Consider the following 21,294-nt stretch of genomic DNA (forward strand, 5'->3'; position numbering starts at 1 on the left):
AATTTTTCCTCCTTGACCCAAATCCCCATCCCAGCACCCCAAATTTTCACCCTGGTGCCCCAAATCCCCTCCCTGGCCCCCCTCACCCCCTCTCTCACCCCCAAATCCCCTCCTTGGCCCCCCAAATCCCCTTCCCCACCCCCAAATCCCCTCCCTGGCCCCCCAAATTTTCACCCCAGTCCCCCAAATTTTCACCCCAGCCCCCCAAATCCCCTCCCCAGTGCCCCAAATCCCCTCCCCAGCCCCCCAAATCCCCTCCCCAGTGCCCCAAATCCCCTCCTCAGCCCCCCAAATCCCCTCCCCGGCCCCCCAAATCCCCTCCCCACCCCCCCAAATCCCCTCCCTACCCCCCCAAATCCCCTCCCAGCTCCCCAAATCGCCTCCCCGGCCCCCCAAATTTTCACCCCAGCCCCCCAAATCCCCTCCCCCTCACTGGATGCCGTCCAGCCAGGTGAGGAACTCGTAGGCGCTGCTGGTGGGTGCGTGGCACTGCACGTACGACTCAGGGGCGCAGTCCACGGTGTTGAAAACCACCAGGCTGTACTGGGTGCCCCCAAACTGCGGGGGGAGACGCCGGGTCAGCCCAAAGAAACCCCAAAATCCCCCGAAAACCACCAAAAACCAACAAAAAACCAGCAAAAAGCAACCAAAACCACCCCCAAAACCACCCAAAACCACCCCAAAGTCCCCCAAAACCAACAAAAGACCACCAAAAACTAACAAAACCCCTCCAAAATCCCCCCAAAACTGCACAAAAACACCCCGAAACCCCCCAAAACCGCCAAAAGACTACCAAAAGACCACCAAAAACCAACAAAAACTCTCCAAAATCCCCCAAAAAACACCAAGAACCAACAAAACACCAGCAAAAACCAACAAAAACTACCCCAAAACCCCCCAAAAACGCCCAAGACCACCCCAAAGCTCCCCCAAAACACCCAAAACCACCCCAAACCCGCCAAAAAGACCACCAAAAACCAACAAAACCCCTCCAAAATCCCCCAAAACCCCCCAAACTGCCCCCAACCCCCCCCCCAAACCTCCCAAAATCCTCCCCCAAAACCCCCCTCACAACGGGGAGACCCCCAAAACCCCCCAACCCCCCCCAAAGACCCTCAAAAACCCCAAAAAATCGCTTCTTGCCACAGGGAGACCCCCCAAAACCCCCCCAAACCCCCCAAAATTCCCCAAAACCCCTCTCTCACCACAGGGTCATCCCAAAAACCCTCCCTCGCCATGGGGAGATCCCCCCAAAACCCCCCCAAAATCCCCCCCTTGCCACAGGGAGACCCCAAAAATCCCCCAAAAATCCCCCCAAAACCCCCCAAGCCCCCCCCAAAAAACCCCAAAACCTCCCCCAAAATAACTCCTTGCCACAGGGAGACCCCAAAACCCCCAAAATCCCCCCAAACCCCCCCTCCCCCGCCCCACTCACGTCACCCCCGAAGTCGGTCTCGGCGGGGGGGCCACCGTTGAAGTACCTGGAGGGGAGGGAGAGGGGATTTGGGGGGGTCCTGAGGGGTTTGGGGGGGTCTGGGAGGGTCCCGAGGGGTTTGGGGGGGTCTGGGAGGGGGTCCTGGGAGGGTTTGGGGGGGGTCCTGAGGGGTTTGGGGGGGTCTGGGGGGGTCCTGAGGGGTTTGGGGGGGTCTGGGGGGGAGGTTGGGGGTGTTCTAGGAGGGTCTGAAGGATTTTGGGGGGGTCCTGGGAGGGTTTGGGGGGGTCTGGGAGGGTCCCGGGAGGGTTTGGGGGGGTCCTGAAGGGTTTGGGGGGGGTCTGGGAGGGTTTGGGGGGGTCTGAGGGGTTTGGGGGGGGTTGGGGGTGTTTTAGGAGGGTCTGAAGGATTTTGGGGGGGTCCTGGGAGGGTTTGGGGGGGTCCCGAGGGATTTGGGGGGGTCTGGAGAGAGTTTAGGGGGCGTTTTAGGAAGGTCTGAAAAGTCTGGGGGGGTCCTGAGGGGGATCCTGAAGGATTTGGGAGGGTCTGAGTGGGAGTTGGGGGTGTTTTAGGGGGGGCTCGAAGGGTTTGGGGAGGTCCTGAGGGGTTTGGGGGGGGGTTCTATGGGGTCTTGGGGGGATCCTAAAAGGTTTGGGGGGGTCTGGGGGGGTTTCGGGGTGTTTTAGGAGGGCCTGGATAGGTTTGGGGGGGGGCCCTGAGGGATGTGGGGAGATTCTGTGGGGGCTTGGAGGGGGTCCTGAGGGGTTTGGGGGGGTCTGGGGGGGGCGTTGGGGGTGTTTTAGGGGGGACCTGAAGGGTTTAGGGGGTCCTGAGGAGGTTTGGGGGGGTCCTGAGGGGTCTAGGGGGGATTTGGGGGGGTCCTGAGGGATCTGGGGGGGTCCTGAGGGGGTTTTGGGGGGGATTTGGGGGGATCCTGAGGGATTTTGGGGGGATTTGGGGGGATCCTGAGGGGGATTTGGGGGGATTTGGGGGGGTCCTGAGGGGATTCCTGAGGGATTTGGGGGGGTCTGGGGGGGTCCTGAGGGGGTTTTGGGGGGGTCCTGAGGGGGTTTTGGGGGGGATTTGGGGGGATCCTGAGGGGGTTTTGGGGGGGTCCTGAGGGGGTTTTGGGGGGGATTTGGGGGGATCCTGAGGGGGATTTGGGGGATCCTGAGCGCTCTGGGGGGGGGTCCCGGGAGGGGGGGGGGGGAGGGGAGGGATTTCAGGGGCTCCCGGAGCTCTGGGGTCTCAGGAGGTTCGGGGGCGGGAGGGTCCCTGGGGGGGGTCCCGGGGGGGTTCCCGGGGGGGGTTCCCGGGGGGTCCCGGGGGTCTCTCCTCACTCGATGGCGGGCAGCAGGTAGTGCTTGCGCAGGGACTCGAAGTAGGGCCCGAGGTTGGCGGTGCCCTCGATGACGAACACGACGTCGGCCACCATGGCGGGGGGGGGCGCGGGGGGGGGCTCCAGCGCCGGCACCACCATCGCCCCTCACGGGGCTCCGGGGGGGGGCTGTGAGGGGCGGGGGGGACACCGGGGTCACCCCAGGCCGCCGTTCCCGCCCCAACCCCCTCGGGGCTCCCCTCAGAGCCCCAATGGACGCCCCCAGACCCCAAACTGAGCCCCCCCCCCCGCCGCCGCCCCCCCGGGTTCCCCCGCCGGTACCGGCCGCAGCTCCCGCCGGACCGGAAGTGGCTCCTACCGGAAGTGCTCCCCTTCGCGTCCGCTATGGCCTCACGTGACCTCGCAACCAGCCGCGCGTGCGCGAAAGGGCGGGAAACGCGCGTTGCCTTGGTAACGGCGAGGCGGAGCCAATCAGAAGCCGCGCTGCAGGTCACGCCCCCCCCCCCCTTCCCGGCCCCTTGTTGCCGCGGCAACCGCGCCTCAACCAATCGCGTTGAAGGGAAGCCCCGCCCCTTCCCGCCGTTGCCGGGGCAACCGCGGCGCTCCCGGCGCGCCCCGCGCGGGCCATGGCGGCGAACGGCGGGAACTGAGCGGCGGCCGCGGCGCGCGGGCCCGGAGGGGGCGGGGGTTAAAGGGGGCGGGGCCTGTCCTGGGCGGGGGCGTGGCCACGCGGGGTGGGTGGGGCTTGAGGGGCGGGGGCGTGGTCTGGGCTGAGGGGCGGGGGAAGGGAGTTGGGTGTGGCGAAGTGGGCGGGGTTTAGCCCAGAAGGGGCGTGGCTAAAAAGTGAGTGGGCGTGGCCTGGACAGAGGGGCGTGGTTAAACCGCGACCGGGGGGTGGCTTAGTACAGAGGGGCGTGGTTAAACCGCGGAAGGCGTGGCTTAATACAGAGGGGCGTGGCCAACAGCGAAGGGGGTGGCTTGGTGCGGAAGGGGGCGTGGCTAAAGGCGACGGGGGCGTGGCTTAGCGCAGAAGGGGCGTTGCTAACCCGCGAAGGGGGCGTGGCTAAGCGAGAAGGGGGCGTGGCTTAGTGTAGGGAGGCGTGGCTAACAGCGAAGGGCGTGGCTTGGGCAGAAAGGGCGTGGCTATCAGCGAAGGGCGTGGGTTGGCGCAGAAGAGGGCGTGGCTAAGCGCGAAGGGGGCGTGGCTTGACGCAGAAGGGCGTGGTTTGGGTAGAAGGGGCGTGGCTAAGCGCGAAGGGCGTGGTTTGGAGCAGAAGGGGCGTGGCTATCAGCGAAGGGCGTGGTTTGGAGCAGAAGGGGCGTGGCTATCAGCGAAGGGCGTGGTTTGGGGGTAGAAGGGGCGTGGCTAAGCGCGAAGGGGGCGTGGCTTGGCGCGAAGGGGGCGTGTCCATGCCCGAGGAGGAGGCGGAGGGCGCCCCCTGCCTGCTGTGCCTGGCCACGGCCAGCGGGCTGCCGCTCTTCTGCCGCCCGCCCCGCCCACAGGTGAGGCCACGCCCCCTTCGGGCCACACCCACCCCCTGACCCCTCCCCCCCCTCCCCCGTGACCTTTGACCTGGGATTTTTGGGCCCCCAGGTGCCGTTCTCATTGGTCGGGGCCCTGCACGGGGTTCACCTGTTCGGGGCGGCGGCGGGGGCGGAGCTCCGGGAGGCGGCCACGCCCACCGCGCACCTGGCCTGGGCGGGCTACGGCAACAGGTGCGGCCGGGGGTCACCGGGGGGTCACCGGGGGGTCACCGGGGGGTCACCGAGAGGTCAGGGGGGGTCATTGGGGGTCAGCCCCTCCCGTGACCCCCCCGTGCCCCCCCCAGCATCACCCTGATCGTGCTCAGCCCCGCCCCCGGCCCCCCCGGCCCCGCCCTCGCCCGGATCCTCGACTCCGCCTTTGGCGCCATGGTGAGACCCCCGACCAGTATGGACCAGTATGGACCAGTATGGACCAGTATGGACCAGTCTGGCTCCCCCTCCCTCCTCTCCCCGGGCCATTTCTCCCATCCCAGTATGGCCCAGTCTCTCCCAGTCTCGGAGGTCCCCACGCCCCTCCCAGTTCATCACGGTGCCTTCAGCTCCCTTCCCAGTTCGTCCCAGTTCTGCTCCCAGTCCATCCCAGTGCATCCCAGTGCATCCCACTTCTCCCCGACGCGCCTCCCAGTGCATCCCAGTGCTCCCAGCCCCTCCCAGTGCCCCCCACGCCCCTTCCCAGTGCTCCCAGTCCCTCCCAGTGCCCCCCACTCCGCTTCCCAGTGCTCCCAGTCCATCCCAATCCTGCAGGTGCTGGTGCTGGGACTGGATGAACTGGTGCCCGTCCGCAACGTGGAGCGGCTCAAGCGCGACCTGAGGGTGAGGAGGGGGCTCCGGGGGGATCCTGGGGGTGTCCTGGAGGGGGTTGGGGGGTCCTGGGGGGGTCCTGGGGGGTAACTGGGGGGTCCTGAGGGGGTTGGGGGGTCCTGGGGGGTAACTGGGGCTGCTGGGGGGGGCCTGGGGGGGTTCTCAGGGTTTGGGGGGGGCAATTTGAGGCTGGGGGGGCAAGAATGGAACCTGAAGGGGGGAGGGGACCCTGGGGGGTCCCAGCCTGAGACCCCTCCCCCACCCCTTTGCCCCTCCCCCCCTCCCCCCCCAGAGCTGTTTCGGTCTCATTGACGCCCTCCTGAAGCCCAAGGGGGGGTGGGGGCTGGGCCCCCCCTGCTGCCCCCTCCCCCCGGCGACCACCCGCGATGCCCTGCAGGTGAGGGACCCCCAAAACCCCCCAGGGACCCCAAAATTCCCCCCCGGGACCCCCAAAACCCCCCAGGGACCCCAAAATCCCCCCCCGGGACACCCAAAACCCCCCAGGGACCCCAAAATCCCCCCCCGGGACCCCCAAAACCCCCCAGGGACCCCAAAACCCCCCCCCCGGGACCCCCAAAACCCCTCAGGGACCCCAAAACCCCCCCCGGGACCCCCAAAACCCCTCAGGGACCCCAAACCCCCCCCCCCGGGACCCCCAAAACCCCTCAGGGACCCCAAAACCCCCCCCGGGACCCCCAAAACCCCCCCCCGGGACCCCCAAAACCCTCCCGGGACCCCCAAAACCATCTAGACCCCGGGACCCCCAAAAACACCCCCGGGACCCCCAAAAATCCCCTCTGGGACCCCCCCCAAACCCTCCTGGGACCCCCAAAATCCCCCCCCCCCCCCCCCCCCGGGACCCCCAAGGCCCCCCCGGCACCCCAAGGCCCCCTCTTGGGATGATTCCCACGATTTTGGGGGGGGCTCCCCGAGGTTTGGGTGGGGATCCCCCGGACTCGGGGGTGTCCCGGGGGGGGGTTCCCCACATTCCAGGGGTTCCTCCCTCCCCCCCCCAGGAGCGGCTGCAGCGCTTCGCGGGGGCGGCGCAGACGGATTTGGGGTGCGTGCTGTGGGGGGGGGGAGGGGCCGTGCTGGGCACCCCCCGCTGGGGGGCGCTGTCGGCCGCCGACTCCGCCCTGCTGCGCGCGCTGCTGCCGCCGCCAGGGGGCGCCCTCGGGCCGGGCCCGGCCGCGCGCGACGTCCCCGTGTTCCTGCCCAATAGCAGCCCCAAGGTGAGGTCACGTGACACCCCGAACTGACCCCGAACTGACCCCAAAATGACCCCGAACTGACCCCAAACTGACCCCAAACTGACCCCGAACTGACCCCAAAGTGACCCCGTGTTCCTGCCCAATAGCAGCCCCAAGGTGAGGTCACGTGACACCCCGAACTGACCCCGAACTGACCCCAAAATGACCCCGAACTGACCCCAAACTGACCCCAAACTGACCCCGAACTGACCCCAAAGTGACCCCGTGTTCCTGCCCAATAGCAGCCCCAAGGTGAGGTCACGTGACACCCCGAACTGACCCCAAACTGACCCCGAACTGACCCCGAACTGACCCCAAAATGACCCCGAACTGACCCCGTGTTCCTGCCCAATAGCAGCCCCAAGGTGAGGTCACGTGACACCCCGAACTGACCCCAAACTGACCCCGAACTGACCCCAAACTGACCCCAAACCGCCCCAAAGTGACCCCAAAGTGACCCCGAACTGACCCCAAAGTGACCCCAAAGTGACCCCAAACTGACCCCAAAGTGACCCCAAACTGCCCCCAAACTGCCCCCAAACTGCCCCAAAGTGACCCCAAACCGCCCCAAACTGACCCCCAACTGACCCCAAACCGCCCCAAACTGCCCCAAACTGCCCCTAAATGCCCCCAAACTGCCCCTAAATGCCCCCAAACTGCCCCAAACTGCCCCTAAAAGCCCCAAACTGCCCCAAACTGCCCCTAAATGCCCCCAAACCGCCCCAAACCGCCCCAAACTGCCCCCAAACTGCCCCAAACTGCCCCTAAATGCCCCAAACTGCCCCAAACTGCCCCAAACCGCCCCAAACTGCCCCCAAACTGCCCCCAAACTGCCCCTAAATGCCCCAAACTGCCCCTAAATGCCCCCAAACTGCCCCAAACTGCCCCCAAACTGCCCCAAACTGCCCCCGAACTGCCCCAAACCGCCCCGAACTGCCCCAAACCGCCCCAAACTGCCCCAAACTGCCCCCAAACTGCCCCAAACTGCCCCAAACCGCCCCGAACTGCCCCAAACCGCCCCAAACTGCCCCAAACTGCCCCCAAACTGCCCCAAACCGCCCCAAACCACCCCAAACTGCCCCAAACCGCCCCAAACCACCCCAAACCGCCCCAAACCGCCCCGCGCTGCCCCCGAAGTGCCCGCAGCCCCCCATCCCCTCTCCCCCCAGGTCCCGCACCGGCTGCTGCTGCTGGGGCTGCTGCCGGGGGTGGGGGTCGCGCTGCTCTGCGGCCCCCGCCCCTCCCTGCAGCACCTGCTCACACAGGTGAGGGGATGGGGGCATGGGGAGGGGCTGGGGGGCTTTTTGGGGGGGCTTTTTGGGGGCTTTTTGGGGGGTTTTTGGGGGGTTTTTGGGGGGGTCTCCCCCTCCTGATAACCCGAATCCCCCCCCCAGCTCGTGCCCCAGTTTTGGGGTCCCGTTCTGGAGCAGCTCCGGGGCTGCGCCCGCCCCCGCCCCCCTCCGCTGCCCCCCGAGGTTTTGGGGTGAGTCTGGGGGTGACCCCTAAACTGGGGGGCTGGGGGGGGGTCTGAACCTTTGGGAGGGTCTTGGGTGGGTTTGGGGGGGGGGGTGTCCCCAAATTCTTTTTTTTCTCTCCCCCCAGGTATGTCCTGATCCGGGAGGGCCGGACCCAGAGCGGGATCATCAAGGGGGCTGGGCAGGGTACGTGACCCCCCCCCTGCACCCCAAAACCTGACCCCGACCCCCCCATTGCTCCACCCCAAACCCTAAAACCCCCAAGACCCCCCCCAATTATTGCCCCAAACACTTCATTCCCCCATTAAAACTCCCCAAAATCCCCGTTTCACCTCAAAACCCCCTCGAACCCCTCAGATTCGGTCCTCGAGACCCCCCCCCCAGCCCCCGATTTCCCCAACCCGCGACCCCCAAGTGACCTTCCAGGACCCCCATTTCTCCCCCAAACCCCCCGATTTCTCCCCAAATGCCCTCAAACCCTTTCCAGACCCCCCTCAGCCCCCCGATTTACCCCCCAAATTGACCCCCCCGGGCTCCCCCCAGCCCCAGCGTTGCCCCCCCAGCGCCGCGCCGACGCCCTCCGGCACCTCTACACCCTCCTGGCCCCCCAATACTGCCCCGAGCTGGGGGGCAAGGGTGAGTGGGGCAGGGGAAATGGGGGGGCTGGGGACCCCAAATATCCTTGGGGGGGTCTCGTGGGAGGCTGGGGGCTTTCCATGGGGGCATTGAAAGAGTTGAGGGGTTGGGAAGTGTCCAGAGGGGCACTTGGGTGTCCACGGGGTTTTGGGGATGGGGGGGGGGGGTCACTTGAGGATCCATGGGGGTCACTTGGGGGTTTGGGGGGGGTCAGTGTGGGGTTTGGCAGGGGGGTGGATGTGATTTTGGGGTGCCCCCCAGGCTCCGGGGCCCAGCTGTGCTACGTGGCGCTGCGGACACACACGGGGTGCTGCCTCCTGCGCCCCGACCTGCTGCTGCTGCTGCTGCTGCCCCCCGGGACCCCCCGGGACCCCCTGCGCCCCACGGCCCTGAGCGCCCTCAGTGCCCTGAGCCACGGCTGAGACCCCCCAAAAATCACCCAGGAGCTCCCAAAACTCCCCGCGAGCCCCTGCGAGCCACGGCCCTGAGCGCCCTGAGCCTGGCCTGGAGAATAAACGTGTGGGATCTGTGAGGCGGTTTTGGGGCGTGGTGGAGAAAGGCGAGGGGAAAAAGGGCAGGAAAAATGAGGGGAAAAGGGGTGGGGAATATAAAGGGGGAAAGAGAGGAAGGTGAGGGGAAAAGAGTGGGAAATGTGAGGGGAAAAAGGGACGGAAAGGTGAGGGGGAAAAGGGAGGGAAACGTGAGGGGAGAAAAGGGCGGGAAACGTGAGGGGGAAAAGGGAGAGGAAGGTGAAGGGAAAAGAGTGGGAAATGTGAGGGGAGAAAAGGGAGGGAAATGTGAGGGGAGAAAAGGGAGGGAAATGTGAGGGGGGAAAAGGGAGGGAAAGGTGAAGGGAAAAGAGTGGGAAATGTGAGGGGAGAAAAGGGAGGAAAAGGTGAGGGGAGAAAAGGGAGGGAAAGGTGAGGGGGAAAAAGGGAGGGAAATGTGAGGGGGGAAAAGGGAGGGAAAGGTGAAGGGAAAAGAGTGGGAAATGTGAGGGGAGAAAAGGGAGGGAAATGTGAGGGGAGAAAAGGGAGGGAAATGTGAGGGGAGAAAAGGGAGGGAAAGGTGAGGGGGGAAAAGGGAGGGAAACGTGAGGGGAGAAAAGGGAGGGAAACGTGAGGGGAGAAAAGGGAGGGAAACGTGAGGGGAGAAAAGGGAGGGAAACGTGAGGGGGAAAAAGGAGAGGAAGGTGAAGGGGAAAAGGGCGGGAAAGGTGAGGGGGAAAAAGGAGAGGAAGGTGAAGGGAAAAGAGTGGGAAATGTGAGGGGAGAAAAGGGAGGGAAAGGTGAGGGGGGAAAAGGGCGGGAAACGTGAGGGGAGAAAAGGGCGGGAAACGTGAGGGGAGAAAAGGGAGGGAAACGTGAGGGGGGAAAAGAGTAAGAAATTTGAGGAGGAAAAGGGTGGGAAATGGGGAAAAGGGAAGGAAGCGTGAGGGAGGGAAAGGTGGGAAACGTGAGGGGAAAAGGAGAGGAAAGGTGAGGGAACAAAACGCGGGAAAGGTGAGGGGCCGCACCTGGAGGCAGCGCTGCAGGTGAGGGCTCACCTGAGGTGGGTGTTGGGGGTCCTGGGGAGGCCTTTGGGGTCTGTGGGCTGTTCCTGCAATGATTGGGTGGTACTGAGAGCTGTACCAGGCCGTACTGGGCTATAATGGTTTGTACTGGTTTATAACAACGTACACTAAGTCAGATTTAGTTCTCTTGGGTTACAGTGAACTTTGTTGTGTTATTTATATCAGGTCATACTGTTTTGAAGTCGGTTGTGTTGGGTTATATTGCTTTAGACTTGATTACGCTCGCTAATACCGGCTTATATAAATTTAAACAAGATTAAGTTCGGCGTGCTGGACTATACTGGTTTAGGCTGGGTTATACTGGGTTGTAGCGGTTTGCAGTGGGTAACAGCAGCTTAACCCAATCAGAACTCAATTAACATGCAATATTGCGTTGTGTTAATTTACCGTGGCTCGTCCGGAGTTAAATGCGGTTATACTGGGTTAAACTGGGCTCTGCTGGGTGGGTTTCACCGGGTTCTATTGTTTCACGTCGCGTCGTTCCGCGTTACACGAGGTTATATTCGCTTATACTGGTTTATACTGGGACCGTGAGAACCGGACACCCATCCCCCCCTCCCCGGGTGGGGGTGGGGCAGGGTGTGCCCCCCCCCTCCCCCACACCCACCCCGAGATGGGTGGGGGGGGGGGGTCCCGTGGGAACCTGAGCCCCCCCCACCCCTCCCCCTCCACCCTTCCTGTTGTTTTTGGGGGGGGCAGGAAATGGGGGGGGGGAGGGGCGAGGCCTTAAAAAACCGCCGGGGTGGGGGCGGGGGGGGGAACAGCACCCGGGGACCAGGTGAGAGGGGACCCCAAAAATGGCACGCCCAGGACCCCCCCAAAAGGGAGACCCCCACCCCAAAAACGGGACCCCAACCCCCCTGTCCCGGTTTGGGGGGGGGCTCGGTTTTGGGGGGGGGGTCCCAGCTTTGGGGGAGTTGGGAGAGATCCCAGTTTGGGGGGGTTTGGGGTCCCGATTTGGGGGGATTTGGGGCCCCAGTTTGGGGGGGTTTGGGGTCCCGATTTGGGGAGATTTGGGGCCCCAATTTGGGGGTTTTGGGGTCCCGATTTGGGGGGATTTGGGAGGGTTTGGGGCCCCAGTTTGGGGGGGTTTGGGGTCCCGACTTGGGAGAGTTTGGGGGGTCCCGCTTTGGGGGGGTTTGAGGGGGTTCAGGGCCCCAATTTGGGGGGGTCTGGGGAGGTTCGGGGTCCCGCTTTGGTGGGGGCCTGGGGAGGGTTTGGGGTCCCGATTTGGGGGGGCCTGAGGGGGGCTTGGGGCCCCAATTTGGGGGTTTTGGGGTCCCGATTTGGGGGGGTTTGGGTGGGTTTGTGGTCCTGGTTTGGGGGGGTCTCTTGTGGGGTTTTGGAGTCCCGATTTGGGGGTCCCTGGGGGGGGGGTTGGGTCCCGATTTGGGGTGATTTGGGGGGTTTTGGGGTCCCGATTTGGGGGGGTCTCTTGTGGGGTTTTGGGGTCTCGATGTGGGGGAGTTTTGGGGGGATTTGGGGTCCCGATTTGGGGGAATCTGGGGGGTTTTGGGGTCCCGATTTGGGGGGGCCCTGGGGGTGGTTTGGGGTCCCGATTTGGGGGGTCTCTTATGGGGTTTGGGGGTCCCGATTTGGGGGGATTTGAGGGGTTTGGGGTCCCGATTTGGGGGGGGTCTCTTGTGGAGTTTTGGGGTCCCGATTTGGGGGGATTTGGGGGGTTTTGGGGTCCCGATTTGGGGGAATCTGGGGGGTTTGGGGGTCCCGATTTGGGGGGATTTGAGGGGTTTGGGGTCCCGATTTGGGGGGATTTGGGGGGGATTTGGGGTCCCGATTTGGGGGGATTTGGGAGGGTCCCGATTTGGGGGGGGTTTGAGGCGTTTGGGGTCCCGATTTGGGGGGTCTCTTGTGGGGGGGTTTTGGGGTCCCGATTTGGGGGGGGGGTCTCTTGTGGGGGGGGTTGGGGGTCCCGATTTGGGGGGGATTTGGGGGGGTCCCGATTTGGGGGGGGGGAGGGTCTCTTGTGGGGGGGGTTGGGGGTCCCGATTGGGGGGGTCTGTCCCCCCCGCGCCCCCCGCCCTCTCCCAACCCCGGTACCGGTGTCACGGTCACAGCCCCGGTGCGGGGGGTGGGGGGCGGCGGGCGGAGGCACCCGCGGCCGGGACCCCCCCTCCCCTCCCCTCCCCCACCCAGGGGGGCACCTCCGTGTCACCCCCCCCAGCCCCCCCCCGGTTTTTGGGGGTCCCCTCGCTTTGGGGGGGGGTCTCAGCTGCCTGGGGGGGGTCTCCCCGTGGTTTTTTTTTGGGGGGGGGGGGTGGGGCTCGCTCTCCCTGGCCCCGCCCCCCGCGGGGGGAGGAGCGGGGGGAGGGGCCGCTCCCGCCTCCTCCGCAGCATCCTCGGCCTCGGGGGGACCCCCCGGACTCCCGGACCCCCCCTCCCCCCTCCCCAAAAACCTCGGGGGGACCCGCCCAAAATTGGGGTGACCCCTCCCCCACCACATCGGGGAACCCCTCCGGACCCCCCCCCCCCAAACCAACCTCGGGGATTCCCCCCCGCCCGGGGGGGGATGGTTTGATCCGGCGGAAGCTCCAAGGTGGGGGGGGGAGGGGAGGGGGGGAGGGGCGGACGGGGGGGGGGTCCCTCCTCCCCCCCCCCAATCGACCCTCGCGGGGGCTGTCGGGAGTGGGGGAGGGGCGGATCGATCCCCCCTCCCCGGGGGCTGGACGGGGGTGGGGGAGGGGCCGAGCATCCCTGGGGAGGGGGGAGGGGAGACCCCCAGACCTGGGGAGATTTGGGGGTCCCAGCTGGGGGGGGAGGGGGGGGGCGCAAGGATTTGGGGGGGTGGGGGATGGGATGTGGGGGTTTTTGGGGGGTGGGATTTGGGGGTCCCCCTGGGTCTGTGACCCCCCCTCCCCCCCCAGATGGCGGAGGCGGCCGTGGTGGGCAGTTTTGGGGGGTCCCTGGGGGCTCCGGGGGTGTCCCCCCCCCCCCCGGGCCCGGGGCCGCTGCTGCACCTGGGCCGGGGGCTCCTGAGCTCGGCCGGGCGGAGGCTGCGGAGAGTCCGGGTACGGCACGGGGGGGCTGCGGAGGGGAGCCCCGAAATTGGGCAGGGGAGCCCCGAAATTGGGCAGGGGAGCCCCGAAATTGGGCAGGGGAGCCCCGAATTGGGGAGGGGGAGACGGAATTGGGGAGGGGAGCCCCGAAATTGGGGAGGGGAGCCTCGAATTGGGGAGGGGGAGACGGAATTGGGGAGGGGAGCCCCGAAATTGGGCAGGGGAGCCCCGAAATTGGGGAGGGGAGCCTCGAGTTGGGGAGGGGAGCCCCGAATTGGGGAGGGGAGCCCCGAAATTGGGGAGGGGAGCCCCGAAATTGGGGAGGGGGAGACGGAATTGGGGAGGGGAGCCCCGAAATTGGGGAGGGGGAGACGGAATTGGGGAGGGGAGCCCCGAAATTGGGGAGGGGGAGACGGAATTGGGGAGGGGAGCCCCGAAATTGGGGAGGGGGAATTGGGGAGGGGAGCCCCGAATTGGGGAGGGGAGCCCCGAATTGGGGAGGGGGAATTGGGCAGGGGAGCCCCGAAGCTGGGGAGGGGAGCCCCGAATTGGGGAGGGGAGCCCCGAAATTGGGGAGGGGAGACGGAATTGGGGAGGGGGAGACGGAATTGGGGAGGGGAGCCCCGAAATTGGGCAGGGGAGCCCCGAATTGGGGAGGGGAGCCTCGAATTGGGGAGGGGAGCCCCGAAATTGGGGAGGGGAGCCCCGAAATTGGGGAGGGGAGCCCCGAATTGGGGAGGGGGAGACGGAATTGGGGAGGGGAGCCCCGAATTGGGGAGGGGAGCCCCGAAATTGGGGAGGGGAGCCCCGAAATTGGGGAGGGGAGCCTCGAAATTGGGCAGGGGGAGACGGAATTGGGGAGGGGAGCCCCGAAATTGGGGAGGGGAGCCTCGAAATTGGGCAGGGGGAGACGGAATTGGGGAGGGGAGCCCCGAAATTGGGGAGGGGAGCCCCGAAATTGGGCAGGGGAGCCCCGAATTGGGGAGGGGAGCCCCGAATTGGGGAGGGGGAGACGGAATTGGGGAGGGGGAGCCCCGAAATTGGGGAGGGGAGCCCCGAATTGGGGAGGGGAGCCCCGAAGTTGGGGAGGGGGAGACGGAATTGGGGAGGGGGAGCCCCGAAATTGGGGAGGGGGAGCCCCGAAATTGGGGAGGGGAGCCCCGAATTGGGCAGGGGAGCCTCGAAATTGGGCAGGGGGAGACGGAATTGGGGAGGGGAGCCCCGAAATTGGGGAGGGGAGCCCCGAAATTGGGCAGGGGAGCCCCGAATTGGGGAGGGGAGCCCCGAATTGGGGAGGGGGAGACGGAATTGGGGAGGGGAGCCCCGAAATTGGGGAGGGGGAGACGGAATTGGGGAGGGGAGCCCCGAAATTGGGGAGGGGGAATTGGGGAGGGGAGCCCCGAATTGGGGAGGGGAGCCCCGAATTGGGGAGGGGAGCCCCGAAATTGGGGAGGGGAGACGGAATTGGGGAGGGGGAGACGGAATTGGGCAGGGGAGCCTCGAATTGGGGAGGGGAGCCCCGAATTGGGGAGGGGGAGGCCCAAAAATGGGGAGGGGGCATCTGGAAATGGGATGGGGGGACCTCAAAATGAGGAGAGGGACCCCAAAAATGGGAGTCCGGGAGGATTTCGGTGTCCTGGGGTGGATTTTTTGGGATCCCAGGATGGATTTTGGGATCCCGGAGTGGATTTCGGGGTCCCAGGATGATTTTTGGGGTCCCAGGCTGGATTTTGGGGGTCCCAGAGTGATTTTTTGATCCCAGGGTGGATTTTGGGGGGTCCCGGATGGGTTTTGGGATCCCAGGGTGGATTTTGGGGGTCACAGGATGGATTTTGGGGTCCCAGGATGGATTTTGGGGGTCCCAGGATGGATTTTGGGGTCCCAGGATGGATTTTGGGGGTCACAGGATGGATTTTGGGGTCCCGGGGTGATTTTTTGATCCCAGGGTGGATTTTGGGGTCCCAGGGTGATTTTTGGGATCCCAGGGTGGATTTTGGGGGCCCCAGGATGGATTTTGGGGTCCCAGGCTGGATTTTGGGGGTCCCAGGCTGGATTTTGGGGTCCCGGGGTGATTTTTTTGATCCCAGGGTGGATTTTGGGGGGTCCCGGATGGGTTTTTGTGGTCCCAGGGTGGATTTCGGGATCCCAGGGTGGATTTTGGGGTCCCAGGGTGGATTTTGGGGGTTCCAGGATGGATTTTGGGGGTCCCAGAGTGATTTTTTGATCCCAGGGTGGATTTTGGGGGATCCCGGATGGGTTTTTGTGGTCCCAGGCTGGATTTTGGGGTCCCAGGGTGGATTTTGGGGTCCCAGGGTGATTTTTGGGTTCCCAGGCTGGATTTTGGGGGTCCCAGAGTCATTTTTTGATCCCAGGGTGGATTTTGGGGTCCCAGGGTGGATTTTGGAGTCCCAGGGTGATTTTTGGGGGTCCCAGGGTGAATTTTGGGGTCCCGGGGTGATTTTTTGATCCCAGGGTGGATTTTTGGGATCCTGGATGGATTTTGGAGTCCCAGGGTGATTTTTGGGGTCCCAGGGTGGATTTCGGGGTCCCAGGGTGGATTTTGGAGTCCCAGAGTGATTTTTTGATCCCAGGGTGGATTTTGGGGGTCCCAGGCTGGATTTTGGGGTCCCGGGGTGATTTTTTGATCCCAGGGTGGATTTTGGGGTCCCAGGGTGATTTTTGGGATCCCAGGGTGGATTTTGGGGGCCCCAGGATGGATTTTGGGGTCCCAGGGTGATTTTTGGGGTCCCAGGCTGGATTTTGGGGGTCCCAGGCTGGATTTTGGCGTCCCGGGGTGATTTTTTTGATCCCAGGGTGGATTTTGGGGGTCCCAGGGTGGATTTTGGGGTCCCAGGATGGATTTTGGGGTCCCGGGGTGATTTTCGGGATCCCGGAGTGGATTTCGGGGTCCCAGGCTGGATTTTGGGGGTCCCAGAGTGATTTTTTGATCCCAGGGTGGATTTTGGGGGGTCCCGGATGGATTTTGGGGGTCCCAGGGTGATTTTTGGGGGTCCCAGGGTGGATTTTTGGGATCCCAGGGTGGATTTTGGGGGCCCCAGGATGGATTTTGGGGTCCCAGGGTGATTTTTGGGGTCCCAGGCTGGATTTTGGGGGTCCCAGGATGGATTTTGGGGTCCCGGGGTGATTTTTTGATCCCAGGGTGGATTTTGGGGGGTCCCGGATGGGTTTTTGTGGTCCCAGGGTGGATTTCGGGATCCCGGAGTGGATTTCGGGGTCCCGGATGGATTTCGGGATCCCAGGGTGGATTTTGGGGTCCCAGGCTGGATTTTTGGGGGTCCCAGGCTGGATTTTGGGGTCCCAGAGTGATTTTTTGATCCCAGGGTGGATTTTGGGGGTCCCAGGGTGATTTTTGGGGGTCCCAGGATGGATTTTGGGGTCCCAGGGTGATTTTTGGGGTCCCCCCAGCCCCACCCCGCAGGCCCCCGGACGTGGCTGTTTTTGGGGGGGGCCGTGGGGGTCTGCGAGGCCGCGGGACTCGACCCCTCCCTGGGGCTGGTGGGGGCCATCACCAGGGGGCTCCCCCACAGGTAAGGGGGGTCCCCAAAAATTCGGGGGGGGTCCCCAAAACCTCGGGGGGGGTCCCAAAAACCTCGGAGGGATCCCCAAAAACTCGGAGAGATCCCCAAAAATTCAGGGGGTCCCCAAAACTCGGGGGGGGGGGTCCCCAAAACCTCGGGAGGGTTCCCAAAACTCGGGGGGTTCCCGAAACTCGGGGGGGTCCCAAAAACTCGGGGGGGTCCCCAAAAATTCGGGGGGGGGTCCCCAAAACAACTCAGGGGGGTCCCCAAAACTCGGGGGGGGGGGTCCCCAAAAACTCGGAGAAGCATTAAAAAAGGGGTTCCTAAATTTCCTAAATTTTTGCGGGGGGGTCTGGGGAAGGGGGGGACCCCAAAAATGTGAGGGGTGGGGGGGGGGGTCAGCAAAGGGGGACCCCAAGTTTGGGGGGGAATTTGGGGGGGGGCTTGGGGGGGTCTCAGGGGGGATTTTTGGGGTTCCTGGGGGTTTTGGGGGGTCCCGGGGTGGATTTTTGGGGGTCCCGGGGTGGTTTTTGGAGGTCCCAAGGGGAATTTTTGGGGTTCCTGGAGGTTTTTGGGGGGTCCTGGGGGGGTTTTGGGGGTTCCTGGAGGTTTTGGGGGTTCTCGGGGGGTTTTTGGAGGGTCCCGGGTTGGATTTTGGAGGGTCCCGGGTTGGATTTGGGGCTCCCAGGGTGGATTTTGGGGTCCCGGGTTGGATTTTGGGGGTCCCGGTTTGGATTTTGGGGTCCCGGGGTGGTTTTTGGGGGTTCCCGGGTTGGATTTTGGGGTCCCAGGGTGGATTTTGGGGGTCCCGGGGTGGTTTTTGGGGTCCCAGGGTGGATTTTGGGGGTCCCGGGTTGGATTTTGGGGCTCCCGGGTTGGTTTTTGGGGGTCCCGGGGTGGATTTTGGGGTCCCAGGGTGGATTTTGGGGTCTCTCCCCCGTTCCCAGCCCCCTCCTGCCGGGGGGGTTTTTGGGGGTTCCGGGGTGGATTTTGGGGTCCCAGAGTGGATTTTGGGGTCCCGGGTTGGATTTTGGGGGTCCCGGTTTGGATTTTGGGGGTCCCAGGGTGGATTTTGGGGGTCCCGGGGTGGTTTTTGGGGTCCCAGGGTGGATTTTGGGGTCTCTCCCCCGTTCCCAGCCCCCTCCTGCCGGGGGGGTTTTTGGGGGTCCCAGGGGGGTTTTAGGGGCTCCCGGGGTGGATTTTGGGGTCCCGGGGTGGATTTTGGGGGTCCCGGGGTGGATTTTGGGCTCCCGGGGTGGATTTTGGGCTCCCGGGGTGGATTTTGGGGTCCCAGGGTGGATTTTGGGGGTCCCGGGTTGGATTTTGGGGCTCCCAGGGTGGATTTTGGGGCTCCCGGGGTGGATTTTGGGCTCCCGGGGTGGATTTTGGGGTCCCAGGGTGGATTTTGGGGGTCCCGGGTTGGATTTTGGGGCTCCCAGGGTGGATTTTGGGGTCCCAGGGTGGATTTTGGGCTCCCGGTTTGGATTTTGGGGGTCCCAGGGTGGATTTTGGGGTCCCAGGGTGGATTTTGGGGTCTCTCCCCCGTTCCCAGCCCCCTCCTGCCGGTTTGGATTTTGGGGGTCCCGGTTTGGATTTTGGGGGTCCCAGGGTGGATTTCGGGGGTCCCGGGGTGGATTTTGGGGGTCCCGGTTTGGATTTTGGGGGTCCCAGGGTGGATTTTGGGGGTCCCAGGGTGGATTTTGGGGTCTCTCCCCCGTTCCCAGCCCCCTCCTGCCGGCGGCGCTGCGGGGCCCCCTGGCTCTCCTGCTTTTCTGCTCGGGGCTGTGGCTGCTGCTGGGGCTGATCCTGCGCCTGGGGCTGCGCCTGCTCCTGGGGGGCACCGGGGGGGCCCTGGGCGGGCCCGGACCCCCCCCCCGCCTCTGGGTGGTACGTGGGGGGTTTTTGGGGGGTCCTGGGGGGGCCAAAAGGGTCCTGGGAGGGGATTTGGGGGTCCTGGGGGGGGTTTGGGGCGTCCTGGGGGGGTTAAAAGGGTCCTGGAAGGGGATTTGGGGGTTCTGGGGGGGGGATTTGGGGGTTCTGGGGGGGGTTGGGGTGTCCTGGGGGGGTTAAAAGTGTCCTGGGGGGGGATTTGGGGGGGTCCTGGGGGAGTTAAAAGGGTCCTGGGGGGGGATTTGGGGGTTCTGGGGGGGTCAAAAGGGTCCTGGGAGGGGATTTGGGGGTCCTGGGAGGGGATTTGGGGGTTCTGGGGGGCGTTTGGGGGGGTCCTGGGGGGGTCAAAAGGGTCCTGGGAGGGGATTTGGGGGTCCTGGGAGGGGATTTGGGGGGGTTCTGGGGGCGTTAAAAGGGTCCTGGGAGGGGATTTGGGGGTCCTGGGGGGGGTTTGGGGCGTCCTGGGGGGGTTAAAAGGGTCCTGGAAGGGGATTTGGGGGTCCTGGGAGGGGATTTGGGGGTCCTGGGGGGTTTTGGGGGGTCCTGGGGGGTTTTGGGGGTCTCAGGGTTATTTTGGGGTGGTTTTGGGGACCCCCAGGCCCTGGTCCGGACGTTGTTTTGGGGTAGTTTCGGGGTGTTCTGGGGGTTATTTCGGGGTGTTCGGGGGTAATTTTGGCGTAATTTTGGGGTAATTTCGGGGTGTTCTGGGGGTTATTTCGGGGTGATTTTGGGGTGTTTTTGGGGTGATTTTGGGGTGGTTTCGGGGTTATTTCGGTGTAGTTTTGGGAGTAATTTCGAGGTGATTTTGGGGTAATTTCGGGTGTTATTTTGGGGTGATTTCGGGGCGTTTCGGGGTTCTTCCCAGGCCCTGGTCCGGATGTTATTTTGGGGTAATTTCAGGGTGTTTTTAGGGTGATTTTAGGGGTAATTCTGGGGTGATTTCGGGGTTATCTTGAGGTGGTTTTGGGGTGATTTTGGGGCGTTTCGGGGTTCCCAGGCTCTGATCCGGATGTTATTTTGGGGTAATTTTAGGGTAATTCTGGGGTGTTTTGGGTGTTATTTTGGGGTGATTTCGGGGTGTTTCGGGGTTCTTCCCAGGCCCTGGTCCGGATGTTATTTTGGGGTAATTTCGGGGTGTTTTGGGAGTAATTCTGGGGTGTTTTTAGGGGTAATTCGGGGGTGATTTCGGGGTTATTTCGGGATCATTTTGGGGTGATTTCGGGGCGTTTCAGGGTCATTCCCAGGCTCTGATCCGGATGTTATTTTGGGGTAATTTTAGGGTAATTCTGGGGTGTTTTGGGTGTTATTTCGGGGTGGTTTCGGGATCATTTTGGGGTGATTTCGGGGCGTTTCGGGGTTCTTCCCAGGCCCTGGTCTGGATGTTATTTTGGGGTAATTTTAGGGTAATTCTGGGGTGTTTTGGGTGTTATTTCGGGGTGGTTTCGGGATCATTTTGGGGTGATTTCGGGGCGTTTCGGGGTTCTTCCCAGGCCCTGATCCGGATGTTATTTTGGGGTAATTTTAGGGTAATTCTGGGGTGTTTTGGGTGTTATTTCGGGATCATTTTGGGGTGATTTCGGGGCGTTTCGGGGTTCTTCCCAGGCCCTGGTCCGGATGTTCGCGGGGCGGCGCCCGGGGCTCCGCAGCCTCCAGGGGGCGCTGCCGGCCCTGCCCCTCCCCCCCCTCGCCGAGACCGTGCGGCAGGTGCGGGGGGAGGGGCGGGAATTGGGGGGTCCTGGGGGGGTCTGGGGGGGTTGAGGGGTCTGGGGAGGCTTTGGGGGGGATTTTGGGGCGGTTTGGGGGTCTTGGGGTTCTCTGGGAGGTCCCTGGGTGGTTTTTGGGGGTCCTTGGGTGGTTTCTGGGGTCCTTGGGTGATCTTGGGGGGTCCCTGGGTGGTTTTGGGGGTCCCTGGGTGGTTTTTGGAGGGTCCCTGGGTGATTTTTGGGGGTCCCTGGGTGGTTTTGGAGGGTCCCTGGGTGGTTTTGGGGGGTCCCTGGGTGATTTTGGGGGGTCCCTGGGTGGTTTTGGAGGGTCCCTGGGTGATTTTGGGGGGTCCCTGGGTGGTTTTGGGGGGTCCCTGGGTGGTTTTGGAGGGTCCCTGGGTGGTTTTTGGGGGTCCCTGGGTGGTTTTTGGGGGTCCCTGGGTGATTTTGGGGGTCCCTGGGTGGTTTTGGGGGTCCCTGGGTGGTTTTTGGGGGTCCCTGACCCCGTCCCCCCCCCAGGCCGTGGAGTCGCTGCAGACCCTGGAGCTGGGGGGGGCCGGGGAGGGGCTCCCCCCCCTCGCCCAGAGCTTTTTGGGGGGTCCCGGCCCCCAACTCCAGCGGTGGCTGCGCCTGCGGGGCTGGGCCCTGCCCAGCTACGTGAGGGGGGGTCCTGGGGGGATTTGGGGGGGTCCTGGGGGGATTTGAGGGGGTCCTGGGGGGATTTGGGGGGGTCCTGGGGGGATTTGGGGGGGTCCTGGGGGGATTTGAGGGGGTCCTGGGGGGACTTAAGGGGGTCCTGGGGGGATTTGGGGGGGTCCTGGGGGGATTTGAGGGGGTCCTGGGGGGATTTGGGGGGGTCCTGGGGGGACTTAAGGGGGTCCTGGGGGGATTTTGGGGGGGTCCTGGGGGGATTTGAGGGGGTCCTGGGGGGATTTGAGGGGGTCCTGGGGGGATTTTGGGGGGATCCTGGGGGGATTTGAGGGGGTCCTGGAGGAGTTTTGGGGGGTCCCGGGTGGATTTGGGGGGGTCCTGGAGGGGTTTTGGGGGGTCCTGGGTGGGTCTGGGGTCCCCAATTTTGTGTCCCCCCCCCAGCTGAG

The 21,294-nt window shown here is 64.3% G+C and overlaps 2 protein-coding genes across 4 annotated transcripts in view; one reads left to right on the top strand and one right to left on the bottom strand.

Moving 5' to 3' along the window:
* Positions 1 to 3,159, bottom strand: part of MED25 (mediator complex subunit 25) — a 28,407-nt gene extending 25,248 nt beyond the window's left edge. For 2 of the 3 annotated variants that reach the window (XM_082299784.1, XM_082299782.1), the window contains exons 1-4: positions 3,093 to 3,126; positions 2,773 to 2,939; positions 1,436 to 1,481; positions 434 to 558 (exon numbers count right to left, since the gene is read on the bottom strand). In XM_082299784.1, coding sequence (XP_082155910.1) covers positions 434 to 558; positions 1,436 to 1,481; positions 2,773 to 2,912 — 311 coding nt within the window. In that variant the 5' untranslated portion in view covers positions 2,913 to 2,939; positions 3,093 to 3,126. The other variant, XM_082299783.1, reaches the window with a different exon arrangement.
* A 1,022-nt stretch (positions 3,160 to 4,181) lies between these two features.
* FUZ (fuzzy planar cell polarity protein) lies at positions 4,182 to 8,917 on the top strand (the record flags this gene model as incomplete). The annotated part of the gene is made up of 12 exons (XM_082299846.1): positions 4,182 to 4,274; positions 4,366 to 4,487; positions 4,601 to 4,685; positions 5,061 to 5,129; positions 5,410 to 5,514; positions 6,134 to 6,177; positions 6,723 to 6,732; positions 7,537 to 7,632; positions 7,762 to 7,850; positions 7,970 to 8,028; positions 8,386 to 8,478; positions 8,740 to 8,917. 12 exons carry the CDS (start codon positions 4,182 to 4,184, stop codon positions 8,898 to 8,900), a joined length of 1,026 nt encoding a protein of 341 aa, XP_082155972.1. The 3' UTR covers positions 8,901 to 8,917.
* Between the last annotated feature and the right edge of the window lie 12,377 nt (positions 8,918 to 21,294).

This window comes from Coloeus monedula (assembly GCF_965178545.1).
Source record: "Coloeus monedula genome assembly, chromosome: 34".
In the NCBI taxonomy this organism is placed as follows: domain Eukaryota; kingdom Metazoa; phylum Chordata; class Aves; order Passeriformes; family Corvidae; genus Coloeus; species Coloeus monedula.